Source organism: Chiloscyllium plagiosum, unplaced genomic scaffold, assembly GCF_037043375.1.
Source record: "Chiloscyllium plagiosum isolate Xiang-an unplaced genomic scaffold, Cpla_swu_hap1 HiC_scaffold_43, whole genome shotgun sequence".
NCBI classification, from domain to species: Eukaryota; Metazoa; Chordata; class Chondrichthyes; order Orectolobiformes; family Hemiscylliidae; genus Chiloscyllium; species Chiloscyllium plagiosum.
Window position 1 is genome coordinate 21,108,908 of NW_028270181.1, and position 13,954 is coordinate 21,122,861.

Genomic DNA, 13,954 nt, shown 5'->3' on the forward strand with positions numbered 1-13,954 from the left:
TTTGACTATGCCAAAACATCAATCTAAGACTGACTTCTAGTTTTGGAGAGAGTTAATTTTTCAGATAAATAAACACTTCAAAAATAAATGTCAGAAGCATGAGAAATATTTCTTTCCTTCAGTGTTCATTAAGACAAATGGAGAAATCAGTCCCGTCAGTCAAACGGAGAACATAATGTTCATGGATGTCTAAAGGTCACAGGTGACTGTAATAAGAAAATCTTGGCTAACAGAAATGCTTTTGACAATTTTGAGAGGCAGTGAATACTTGAGACTTTCAATAAAAGAATGAGCCCTAGGAATGCCCAGAGTACCTTCAGTGTTTCAGGGCTGATTCAAAGTATCATAGCACAGGCGTCCCTTAGGATCCTGCACATAACTCGGTGTCTGCTTGTAGTTTATGAAGGCATTAGTTCAAGTTTAGTCACCGCCAAGTTCGTAGTATCATGAGCAGTTCAGCTGTGCAGAAGGTGAGGCCGAAGTGCGAACAATAGGGTTGGAGGTTCAGTCAGTCAGTGGAATGGACAGTCATTTCTGTGGCTATAGGTATGACTTCAAGATTAACTTGTTGCATTGGTGCCAGTGTCAGGGATGTCACAGAGTAGCTGCAGGGCACAGTCCTGGGGGAGGGTGAGCAGACAGAAATTGCAGTCTATATTGGTACCAGTGTGAAGGGGGATGTGGTCCTGCAATCAGAATTTAGGGAAATTCGTAAGCATATACTCAAGTGTAAAAATCTCCGCGTTACTCCTCGTGCCAGCTGTACGTGAGGACAGAACAGGAGGTTAAAGCAGATGAAAACAGAAATTACTGGAAAAGCTCAGCAGGCCTGGCAGCATCTGTGGAGAGAAATCACAGTTAACATTTCAGGTCAAGTGACCCTTTCTAAGAACTGATGGTAGCCAGGAAAATGTTGGTTTCTATGCAGAAGATAGGGTGGGGGAAGGGGGTAAGGAGTAAATGAGAGATGAGGATACAGCCCATAGAGAGAGAAGAGCAGTTGGATAAAGGAGTGAATAGTGATCCGGCTAGGAGGGTGAATAGCTTTAATGGGGACTGTTAGTGGCTAACAATGGGCTGCGTACAATAGCAGACTATATGATAACAAGACCTGGTATGTGTGGGGTGGGGTGGGGGGGGGAGGGGGGTTGAGGTAAGGACATGGGAGAGCTCAAGCCCTAAAAGTTACTAAACTCGATATTGAGTCCAGAAAGCTGCAAAGTACCCACGCGAAAAATGAGGTAATGTTCTTCCAGCTTGCACTGAGCTTAGGCTCTGATTTCTTGCCACAGATGCTGCTCGACCTGCTGAGCTTTTCCAGCATTTTTCGTTCTTGTTTCTGATACACACCATCCACAGTTCTTTCTAAGGCAGATGAATGGAAAGATGGCACAGGAGGGAGAGCTCTCAGTTCCTGGGGTACTGGGACTTGCTCTGGAGAACATATAAGAGCCAGGTAGGTTGGACTTAAACTGAGCTGGGGCTGAAACAATTCTGTGATTTCCAGCATCTGCACTTCTCCGGTTTTCATTTTGTTTGCAGTTGAGACTGATTTCCTTGCAGATTGTTTAGCTAGTGATGTTGCAAAGATTAACTCAGCGAACCAAGAGAGAACATTAAAGGGAAATACCAGAGTGCACAAAATAACTGAAGTTCCAGATACCACTGGGATAGGGAAGAGGAAGTCAATATGTGAAGTCAGCGTAAGGTAGAAAAAAATGTCTAAATCAGGGTTACTGTACGTCAATGCACGGAGTATAGCAAACAAGACTGGGGAGTTACAAGTATAGATTGACATGTGGAAATATAATATTCTGGTGATAACGGAGTCCAGGCTCGAAGAAGGATAAGACCATGTGGGAAACATTACGCAGAAGTGGGTACTGCAGATGCTGGAGATTAGAGTCAAGGTTAGAGTGATGCTGGAAAAGCCCTGGTTAAGGGCTTTTGCCCAAAACATTGATATTCCTGCTCCTCGGATGTTGCCTGACCTGCTGTGTTTTTCCAGCACCACTCTAATCTTGACTCGTGTTAAATATGGTAAAAACAATGACTGCAGATGCTGGAAACCAGATTCTGGATTAGTGGTGCTGGAAGAGCACAGCAGTTCAGGCAGCATCCAAGGAGCTTCGAAATCGACGCTTCGGGCAAAAGCCGTTCATAAGGAATAAAGGCAGTGAGCCTGAAGCGTGGAGAGATAAGCTAGAGGAGGGTGGGGGTGGGGAGAAAGTAGCAGAGTACAATGGGTGAGTGGGGGAGGGGATGAAGGTGATAGGTCAGGGAGGAGAGGGTGGAGTGGATAGGTGGAAAGGAGATAGGCAGGTAGGACAAGTCCAGACAAGTCATGGGGACAGTGCTGAGCTGGAAGTTTGGAACTAAGGTGAGGTGGGGGAAGGGGAAATGAGGAAACTGTTGAAGTCCATATTGATGCCCTGGGGTTGAAGTGTTCCGAAGCGGAAGATGAGGTGTTCTTCCTCCAGGCATCTGGTGGTAAGGGAGCGGCAGTGAAGGAGGCCCAGGACCTCCATGTCCTCGGCAGAGTGGGAGGGGGAGTTGAAATGTTGGGCCACGGGGCGGTGTGGTTGATTGGTGTGGGTGTCCCAGAGATGTTCCCTAAAGTGCTCTGCTAGGAGGCACCCAGTCTCCCCAATGTAGAGGAGACTGCATCGGGAGCAACGGATGCAATAAATGATATTAGTGGATGCGCAAGTAAAACTTTGATGGATGTGGAGGGCTCCTTTAGGGCCTTGGATAGAGGCGAGGGAGGAGGTGTGGGCGCAGGTTTTACAGTTCCTGTGGTGGCAGGGGATTGCAAGTTTTCAGGAAAAAGATATGAAAGAAAGGAATGGGAGGGGGTAATGGTGTTGGTTAAAGGGTACATTGCAGTGTTGGAGAACAAAGCTATCCCCTGAGGGTTCACAGACACAATCAAACTGACTGGAGCTAAAGCACAAAACCCGGGTACAGTTACATTATTCAGTATAATCCAAAGAGCATGCAACATTACCTGGCAATTTTCTTTGTGGAGACTGGCAAACAATTCTTGTCCAGTTTTCCTCTGCACGTCCATAACAGTGGTGAAATCCTACACAGGGACAGAAGCAGGACAAGCTGTGTCATCCAGCCAGAAAAAACAAATTCAAAACATAAGTAAAAATCACACAGCACCAGGTTATAGTCCAACAGGTTTACTTGGAAGTACTAACTTTCGGAACGCTGCTCCTTCATTAGGTGGTTGTGGAGTTTAAGATCATGCTCACGGAATTTATAGCCAAAGGAGTCCAGTCTCATGGAGATCTGATACAGTAAACAATCTTAGATCAAAACTTTCTTCTTGTAGAATGGATTATCCTGGTTTCCTTTCTTTGATATGTAAATCCTCGAACTTCTTTGAAATGACATTCTCAACTTTTTAAACAATGGGTGTGAAGTCTGTCTGTATCCCAGTGTATGTCAGACTGACAAACCCTCTGTATAGTTTTACAGAGTTTTACAAGGAATCATGCAGTTTTGGAGCAAAATAAAATGTAATTCTGCAAAATCAAATTCACCCCACAACTTTATATGTGTGTGCAGGTAGGAGCAACAGACTGAGTACACGGGTGTGGGTGTGAGTGCGCGAGTGTGTGCATGTGTAGGTGAGAGTGCGGGGGGTGTATGTGTGTGCATACGAGAGAGTGGTTGTGTGTGGGAAGGTGAGAGAGAGATAGATAGAGAAAGAGAGATAGAGAGAGAGATAGAGAGAGAGAGATAGAGAGAGAGATAGAGAGAGAGAGATAGAGAGAGAGAGAGAGATAGAGAGAGAGATAGAGAGAGAGTGTTGTGCAGTGAGATCACCTGTAATGTGACATGAACCCAAGGTCCCGGTTGATGCCATCCCCATGGATACCGAACTTTGCTATCAGCCTCTGTTCAACCACTCTGCGTTGTTGCTTGTCCCAAAGTCCACGTTGGAGGGTGATCATCCGAATGTTCGAGACCAAACGTCCTGGACCACTGAATTATTCCCCGACTGGGAGGGAACACTCCTGCCTGGTGATTGTTATGCCACATCCAATGTCACAGCATCTGCTCGGTCTCACCAACATACCATGTCTCAGGGCATTCTTGCCTGCAGCATATGAGATAGACTATGTTGTCCAAATCATATGAGTACTCACCGCATATACGGTGGGAGGTGTCCCCACGTGTAATGGTGTTACCAGTGTCGATACTCTGACATGTTTTGCAGCGGCTGATATGGCAGGGTTATATGGTGTTGTTGTCCTGAAGGCTGGGCAGTTTGCTCCCAAATCATGAACTGATTAAGGTTTGGTTGTTGTTTAAAGGTGAGACGTGGAGGCATGGGGAAGGTCTTGGCGAGGTGCTCTTCCTCATCTTCCTCATGTGTTGCAGGTTGCGAAAAACAGAGCGCAGTTGTTCAGCTCCTGTGTCTGTCTCCTGAGGAGGTTATTATGAGGCACGTCGGAACTGACGGTCGATGAGTTGAGCATCGTACCCTGTTCTTATGAGGTCATTCTTGAGTACTTTCCAGTGTCCATTCACATTCCTCCTTATCTGAACAGGTCCTGTGTACATGGAGAGCTTGTCTGTAGGGGTTGGCTGCTTTAATATGTTTCAGGTGGAAGCTAGAGAAGTGTAGCATCTTGAGGTTATCCGTGGATTTGCGGTACAGCAAGGTGCTGAGGTGCCCGTCCTTGATGAAGATGCATATGTCCAAGAGTGAGACAGATACTCAAGAGGAGCCCATGGTGAGCTTAATGGTGGGATGAAACAGGTTGATATTACTGTGTAGTTGTTTCAGTGACTCCTCACCATGGGTCCAGAGGAAGAAAATGTCATCAATGTACCTGGTGTATAATGTTGGTTGGAGGTCATTTTCAGCAAAGAAGTCTTGACTGAACTTGTGCATGAAAATGTTGGCATATTGGGGTGCAAATTTGGTCCCACAGCTGTTCCGTGTATCTGGATGAAGAACTAGGTGTTAAAGGTGAAAATGTTGCAGTCCAGGATGAAACGGATGAGTTGTAGGATGGACATCAGAAATGCAGTTGTTGGCATTTGTCTGTAAACTCAAACTATACAGAGGGTTTGTCAGTCTGACACAGCATTGGGACACAGACAGACTCCACATCTATTGTTTAAAAAGCTGAGCTAACTTGAGAATGTCATTTCAAAGAAGTTTGAGGATTTACATATCAAAGAACAGAAACCAGCATATCCCATTTTCAAAGATGAAAGTTTTAATCTAAGATTGTTTACTGTATCAGATCTCCATGACACTGGACTCCTTTGGCTATAAATTCCGTGAGCATGATCTTAAACTCCACAACAACCTGAAGGAGCAGCGCTCCGAAAGCTAGTGCTTCCAAATACACCTGTTGGGCTATAACCTGGTGTTTTATGATTTTTAACTTTGTTCACCCCAGTCCAACATTGGCACCTCCAAGTCATAGAAACATAACTCGACGTGAATGGATGATAATCTCTTACTGAAAACCGGGAAATAATCATGTGGTCTGAGCCTTCTCTTTGGAGGTCCATGCAAAACTGGGTGCCCTTTCTCATTTTGCACTGGTTCAGTTAGTGTCACCCTTGTCTGCAGGCAAGCACTCCTGAGGCCTGAACACTATATCAATGCTGATCTATTACAGTGCAGTACCAAAGGAGTACCAGAGGTACCACCTTCTGTCCGAGATACTCATCCAAGAATGCTTTTGGTCTCTCAAGTCAACAGAAAAGATCCCATGGCAATAATTGCAAAACAGAGAGAGGGTCAGAGAGCTCTTCATGGTGTCCTGACTAATGTTTATTCCCCCACCAGTGACAAGTTTGTTGTGCCATTACCATATAGCTGGCAGTCGGAACTTGCTGAGCTGCTTTCCATTACAACTGCCAAAGGAATGGGAGCAGGAGGAGACGACAAGTCTCCTCAAATCTGCTCTATCTTTCAACAAGATCATGGTTAATGTCTGACCATGAATTTTCTCTGTCCCTTCACACCGCGCTCTCTAAACCTTTTCACAATCTGACCCTATTGCAACGGCCTCAGATGCCATGTGACCCCAGGGATGGGGTGTGGGGCGTGGTGGGGGAGGCTTCAGCTGCTGGGTGGAAGGCAGGACATCTTTTAGCCCCTCGGGAGGGGTGCGGGAGTTGGTAGCTCATTGGGGATTCATGGAAAGCAGCTCCGAACAGTGGAAATTGTTTAAACTGCAGGAACTTTTCCACTGTTTTGGCAGAAGCAACCAGGCCTCAAAGACCTGCTCAGTTGGCCACGCCAAGAAATTAAACAAAAGAAAGGATTTTAAGATTGGCTTCCTAGTCAATGGCATTTACTCCCTACTCCCTACTCCAGAGAGCCATTGAAGGTAATGTTCCCAAAATCTCATCTTATGACCCCACTGCAGAGTGGGATACAGAGAACCTACTCAAGGTTCCAAATTTAGATTGATTTCAGTCTTGAATATACTCAACGACTGTGCATTCATCCTACAGCAACAAAGAGAATTCCAAATACTCACAGCCCACAGAGTAAAAATTCAAGGTTGTTATACCAGCCCATGTCACAACAGAGACAACACTACTTCATTTCATTGTAAAGCATTTTGAGATGCCCCAAAGTCTAAGAATGCAAATCTTCCTTCTTTTACACTACCCGAGAGACAGCTGGAAGTACACCTCACACATCTAACCTAATTGAAGTCCTCTTCCCACTCTGAATCTACATATGCTTATCCCAAAGAATGTCATGTCATTATATTAATATGTACATCATAATACCTCTGGACTTGTAATAATATTGTAAATGCTGTGTTCATGAATGAACCAGCACGGGGCTAAACTTCAAGAATGACTCCAGGGGTGAATTTGTACTTGCAGAGTTACATTGTACTTTGCTCAAAAACTGCATGAATTCATGTAAAACTCTGTTATCTCACTTTTTAGATTAGAATCAATCTAAGCATCATGGCATAGACAGAGAACACAGGGGGCTAACACCTTCAACATACTGTCTAGCTAACACCAATTGTTACAGTTAACCTGAGAATGCAACTTTTTAAAAAACGTTTTGTGATTTACACATGAAAGAAGTGAAACTATCATGGTATTTGAACTGATGAAAGACTCAGCAGACAATCAAGGTACTTTTAAATGTATAATTTCAGTTACATCACATTAAATTTTTGCGATAAATTCTATGCCTTACAATTGTGTCCTCCACAACCACCTGATGAAGGAGTGACGCTCCGAAAGCTAGTGTGCTTCCAGTTAAACCTGTTGGACTATAACCTGGTGTTGTGTGATTTTTAACTTTGTACACCCCAGTCCAACACCAGCATCTCCAAATCCAGATAGGTTAGTATACTAGGAATCATAGAATTGCAGAATAGATACATTATACAATTCAACAATTTGGCCGATTCCAAGTGTAGCATCCTGCTCCCGACATGAATAACCGAAATACTTCCCCCATCCACCAACCTCCCCTGGGTGTTTGCATTCAATGTAAATGAAATCAAACATTTTTACCTACAGTACAATGCTCTCTCTGCCAAATTCAGTAAAGGGCTGAGGGACTCACAGGGATTAACTTAGTTTAATATTTTTGATATATAACCAACATGAAATAAATCCACATTACTCACATACCTCCTTGTCCTTGTGGAGTTAGCAGTCAATAAAATAAAACAGCTTTATGCTTAGCGTGCGACACATTATTTAGGTGTATGCAAGGTGTGCTAGGACGTGTGGATTTCACTAATCCATATCCTCCATAATTTGGAAAATATTAATCAAGTCACTTATATTTATAGCAATAAAGCGATCCTGGAAGGCTGAGAGGGCAGTAACTGGGGAATTGAATTGGGGAATAAAACCACGATCCAGAATGATTAGGAAACATTGATTCGAGGTAAGTGCATATTGCTATCTCCAAGTTGTTGCCCTGATTTCACTTCTGTGCACATTTGATGAATTAGGAAGCCCGCACACACAGAATGTCAAAATTGACAGCAGAACTAATACAAGGGATGGAAGTGAACCACTGCATGTTTGTAATCCCTTGATTATGCAGCATGATGTATCTGAGTACTTACATGGAGTTAAACACCATAAACTCAAAAGTCCCTGTACACATTCTGGAATCATAAAGGTATGATGTCTCAATACAAGCCAGATTCTGCATTGCTACAACTGATACTTTAAACAACGGGGCACATATGTAACAAGAACAATTAAATCTGCTGCCTCAGAAAGACAGCCAACATAATCAAAAACCCCTCCCAACCTCATCCATCGAGCAGAAGGTACCAAAGCTTAAACACATGACCAACAGATTCAAGGACAGCTTCTTCCCTGCTGTTAGTAGACTTCTGAATGGACCCCTCAAATTTTAAATTTAATGTTAATCTCACCCTTGGTGCAGCTTCTCTGCAGCTGCAACATTGTATTCCTCACTTTGTATGACACGATCTGCCTGTACTGCACACAAAACAAAACTTTTCACTGTACGCAGGTACATGCAACAATAACAAATCAAAACAACTAAACAAGAAAGCAGTCCAACAACGCATACTACACAACATACACGTTTACCCATTTCCTTATAAATAGGACGCGTAAAACAATCACACTGAACGTGTATCACAGTCCTGTTTTTCATTCCATTCTTAACAATTGGAGTATTCCAATTACAAATGAAATAAAAAGTATTTCCAAACAAAGGCAGAACTAAAAGTTTGGCAATACAACATTGCACTCAGTATAAATCAGAATGCTACGTGTGAGAAAAAAAGTGACTATGTTCTAATTTTGACATACATTCTTTTTTTAGTACAGTGGCTTTCTATCAGTATAAAAGCAGACACAAATACAATTATATCCACCCTGCTGTGCGGAAACACAGAACATGGTTAGTACAGATGCTTGCTGGAGAATGGCCAACTCCAGATACCCCACTGTTCAGTTATAGTCATTAGCAGCGCACAGCAGGAAATGCCTGCGCAACATGAAGGCAGTGATTATATTTTGTTTGTTTACAGGATCATTAAGCTTTTAGTCACAGCAATACACTGACAAAACATTATTGTTACTTAACTGAAACTCTCATGGAATTAACCCATCAAACAAATATGAACATTGGGCCAAGGAAAGGCCTGTATGGCTAAGTTGATAATGTCATTCAAGGTCATTCCTTGTTACTGAGCCATTCAATCATTTTTGCTGATGAAGTATCATTATAACTTGTTTGCTGCCACTAAACTGATAATGTCAGAGCATCTCCAGCTTTAAATTTAAACTGATGTCTTCGTAATGCACTCGGAAGAAAGCAATATTATCTTGCTAAACAGTGTATAATCCCAACTTTCTTTCGCTTAACATATGAGGAATGTTTGGGGACTCTTGGTTTATACTCAATGAGGTTTAGAACGATAAGGGGCATCTAATTGAAACATACAGAATATTGAATGGCCTGGACAGAGCAGATGTTGGGAAGATGACTCCACTGGTAGGAGAGACTAGGACCCAAGGGCAGAGCCTTGGAGGAAAGGGAACAGATGAAGAGAAACATCTTTGTCCACACAGTAATGAATTGTTGGAATTCATCACCACAGAAGACTGTGGAGGCCAGGTGATTGAATATATTTAAGATGGAGGTAGACAGGTTCTTCAGTATCAAGGGGATCAAGGGTTACAGGGAGAAAGTAGGAGAATGGTGTTGAGAAATGTATCAGCCATGACTCAATGAGCCAAACGGCCTAATTTCTGCTCCTATGTCTTATGGACTTATGGATGTTTTTGTGTTTCAGGAAAGTTAAAGTGGAAACGGCCATACAAAAGTTTATAAAATAATGAGGGGTATAGATAGAGTTAATGGGAGGTATCTTTTCCCTTGGGTGGGGCATTTCAAGACTTGGGGGCACGGCATTGAGGTGAGAGGAGAGTGATTTAAAAAAAAATGAGAGGCAACTTTTTTTAAACACAGAGGTTGGTTCGCATGTAGAATGAACTTTCTGAGGAAGTGGCAGATGTGGGTACAATTACAACATTTAAAAGACATTTAGATCAGTACATGAATAGGAAAGGTTTGGAGGGATATGGACCAGGAGCGAGCAGGTGGGACTAGTTTAGTTTGGAATTAGGTTTGGACTGGTTGGACCGAAGAGTCTGTTTCTGTGCTGTATGACTCTATCACTATGATTCTAGAAGGCTCTTCCACTGTTATCTATTTGCAAAGTTGAAAAATATTGAAAGAAATATTGAAGTTCCACAGTACATCAAAGCAGAGACAGCTCAATTTCAGCCAATGGTCTTGCAATCCCTTATTCACAGACCTCAACTCCATATGGCCCCAGCCTCCAAGAGAACATAATCCCACTCATGAACCTCATGCAGGTCAGTTCTGTTTGTGCTAATGGCAGAATGTACTGTTCTCCCATCCTACAACGTGATGGCATCGGGGCATTTAATCAGACCCAAGGGGAGTAGGAGGGGACCCAACGTGTTCCCTGATTAAATCCATCCTTCTTATCCCATTGGCAATTGAGGCCATAGAGGCCTCTTCCCACCACACTGGTATACCCCAGCACCAGGGTGGGAGACTCACCATGCAAACCCTCGTGTGTAGCATGGTGGCCTAGTAGTCAGCACTTGATTCCACTCTCGGCCGACTGGAGTTTGCACATTCTCTCAGTGTCTGCGTGGGTTTCCTCCTGGTTTCCTCCCACAGTCCAAAGATGTGCTGGTTAGGTGAATTGGCCATGTTAAATTGTCCATAGTGTCCAGGGATGTGCATGCTAAGTGGATTAAATGCAGGGATAGGGTGAATCTGGGTGAGATGCTATTTGGAGAGTCAGTTGATGGGCCAAACGACCTGCTTCCACACTGTAGGGATTCTATGGGTCTACATGATCTGTCTCCACAGTGGCAGTGCTGAGCAACTGTGAGTTGCCAACAACAGACTGAACAAAAATCTTCAGCAGCTTTCACATGCTCCTACGCTGCTTTATTTAACAGGGCATCTTTGGTGCACAGTGTGGTTTGCTATATGTGCTTTGCCCAAAGACAGATCCTTCTCTCATGGTCCTCAGGGTAGCATCCTGAATCAAACTATCCTCTACTCCTTCATTAATGACCACCGTTTCATTGCAACATGAATGCTGAGATGTTCATTAATGTTTGCACAATGTTCAGCACCATTTCTAACTCATCAGATAATGAAGCAACCTCGATAGCATCATTCCTGTTGCTTTGGAGATTTTATTTTAATGGATATAAAGTCTTTCCTATCCAGAAAAAAAAAACAATGATGTCTCCAGCTGGTCACTGGGAAGATCTTTAGTCCAAAGATGTGCAGGTTAGGTGGATTGGCCATGCTAAAAATCACCCAGTAGTGTCGAAGGATGTGCAGGTTAGGTGAGTTAGCTACAGTGAAAACCCCCATGCTGGGTTACAGGGATGGGGGAGGGAGATGGGTCTGAGTGGGATAGTCTTTGGAGAGTCACTGTAGACTCAATAGGCTGAATGGCCTCTTCCTGCACTATAGGGATTCCAGCTAACAAGACCATTGTAACCCATAGGGAGCAGATGATCAGATTCTTGGCCTGGAAAGATATAAAACTTTAAGTCTAACGGGTTGACCACTGCTCAAGACAGTTTCTCTCAAGATATGTTCCTTTCCACCAGGAGGAAAGGGCCGTCAAAATAGAAACATCCTTACCACATTGTAATCATGGGATCATACAGTGGCATGAAATACTCCATTCATACCCACTTTTGGTACTGAGTAAGCCAGCAGTCTATGATTGGTAACATTTATGAAGCAGAGTTCAGACTGTCGCCAGGGAGCAACAACACAATTCTGCCCAGCAATAAGGGACGGGCTAATTGCAAGATTTTTAATAGGTCACACTGACAATTTGATGGATACTGCAGAGGGGTTCAAGGTACAGTCAGGTGAGAGGAGGTGAGAATGAGGGAAACGGAGATTCCACATTAGAAGTACTGCGGTTAGCTTTACTGCTGGAGAAACAGCCGAATTAAATGGACTGTGTGATGTGGATTCAGAGAGGAGTCAGATGGCTCTGTGATGTTATAAATGAACTCGACGAACAGTTCTGGGAGTCAGTAGGTCACCAAGTGTCAGAGTCAGGATTCAGAAGTAATCCTGGGTAGCTGGAAAAGTGGGAAGGCCACTAGGTCTGTGTTGGGTGAAGCCATGATGAGCTGAGAAGAAGCCTGGGAGCAGCTGAGGTAGCATACCATTGATGTTGCTGAACTGGATTGAAACTTGAGGGAAAAACCGAGGGCAGGACTTGCTCAGTGGAGCTAGTTGTTGGTGAAGAGCTGGAGCTCTACTCGTAAAGATGTACTGCAGAGTAGTGTCAGAGTCCAAGGAAGCTTTCAACCCAGGAATCTAAAAGAGAGCAGTCATTGAGGTAGTCCATGATGGAGGGATTTTTGAGAGGGAGTTTGAAAGCCAAACCAGAAACGAAAAATTGTGATTGCTTGGGAAGTTTAATGAAACTTGATCACCCACCATGTCATTGATGTTTATTACCCAAATGAACCATATGTTCATTCTGGGTGGTAGAACAGAGGTTCCACATATTCTGAATTGGCCAAAAGTTATATGGTAAAGTTTACTGCTGTTTGATCAAAACCACAGAACCTTGCTACTTCATTCTCTTAGGAAGTTCCTGCTCATATTTTGACTACTTAAACTTTCATTATGATCTGGCTAGGGATTTTTATCACATTCTGAAACAACAGTCATTGTAAAACAGCATATCTTCACTTATCGTAAGTAACACCACTCGGAATTATCCCATGTAATACACGTGGGTAGCTCAGTAGTGCTCTGTATTCAACCAATACTCACTTACATAGTGCCTCTATATTAGTTTCATCTCTTTCCTAGCTGTTGTTAAAATTGACTTTTGAGCAATCATTATTTATTACCAGAATTCTCATGGTGGCTTCAATACTGTTCTAAAAATGCCCTATTCTTACTATCAGTTTAATTTAGATAAACATGAGGTGCTGCATTTTGGAAAGGCAAATCAAAGCAGGACTTATACACTTAATGGTAAGGTCCTGGAGAGTGTTGCCAAACAAAGAGACCTTGGAGTGCACGTTCAGAGTTCCTTGGAAGTAGAGTCGCAGATAGATAGGATAGTGAAGAAGGTGTTTGATATGCTTTCCTTTATTGGTCAGAGCATTGAATGTAGGAGTTGGGAGGTCATGTTGTGGCTGAACAGGACACTGGTTAGGCCACTGTTAAGATACTGCATGCAATTCTGGTTTCCCTGCTATAGGAAGGATGTTGTGAAACTTGAAAAGGGTTCAGAAAAGATTTGCAAGAATGTTGCCAGGGTTGGAGGATTTGAGCCATAGAGAGAGGCTGAATAGACTGGGGCTGTTTTCCCCGGTGCAGCAGAGGATGATGGGTGACATTATAGAGGTTTATAAAATCATGAGAGGCATGGATAGGATAAATAGACAAGGTCTTTTCCCTGCAGTGGGGAGTCCAAAATGAGAGGGCATAGGTTTAGGGTGAGAGGGGAAAGATTTAAAAGGGACCAAAGGGACAACATTTTCACACAGAGGGTGGTGTGTGTATGGAATGATCTGCTAGAGTTGTTGTTGGAGGCTGGCACAATTACAATATTTAAGGATTGCAAGGGTTATGGGCCAAATGCAAGCAAATCAGACTAGGATATCTGGTTAGGATGGACAAGTCGGACCAAAGGATCTGTTTCCGTGCTGTACGTCTCTATTCTTCTAAGACTGTAAAATATCTTCACTTTTATACTGCAAAGAGAAAGTTAAACATTGCACAAGACTTTCCCAAGGAGTGTATGCCATCCTCAGAGAACGCATGAGAATTAGACAGTAGCCCCACTTCATAACTGTCAGCCAAAACACTTAGCACATCCTTATGTGGTTTCAA

At 43.3% G+C, this 13,954-nt stretch overlaps 1 protein-coding gene across 3 annotated transcripts in view; it reads right to left on the reverse strand.

The window, feature by feature from the left end:
• Positions 1–13,954, reverse strand: part of wdfy4 (WDFY family member 4) — a 321,548-nt gene that overhangs the window by 145,760 nt on the left and 161,834 nt on the right. For all 3 annotated transcript variants that reach the window (XM_087982407.1, XM_043678830.2, XM_087982406.1), the window contains one exon: positions 3,008–3,085. In XM_087982407.1, coding sequence (XP_087838533.1) covers positions 3,008–3,085 — 78 coding nt within the window. The remainder of the gene's footprint in view (positions 1–3,007; positions 3,086–13,954) is intronic.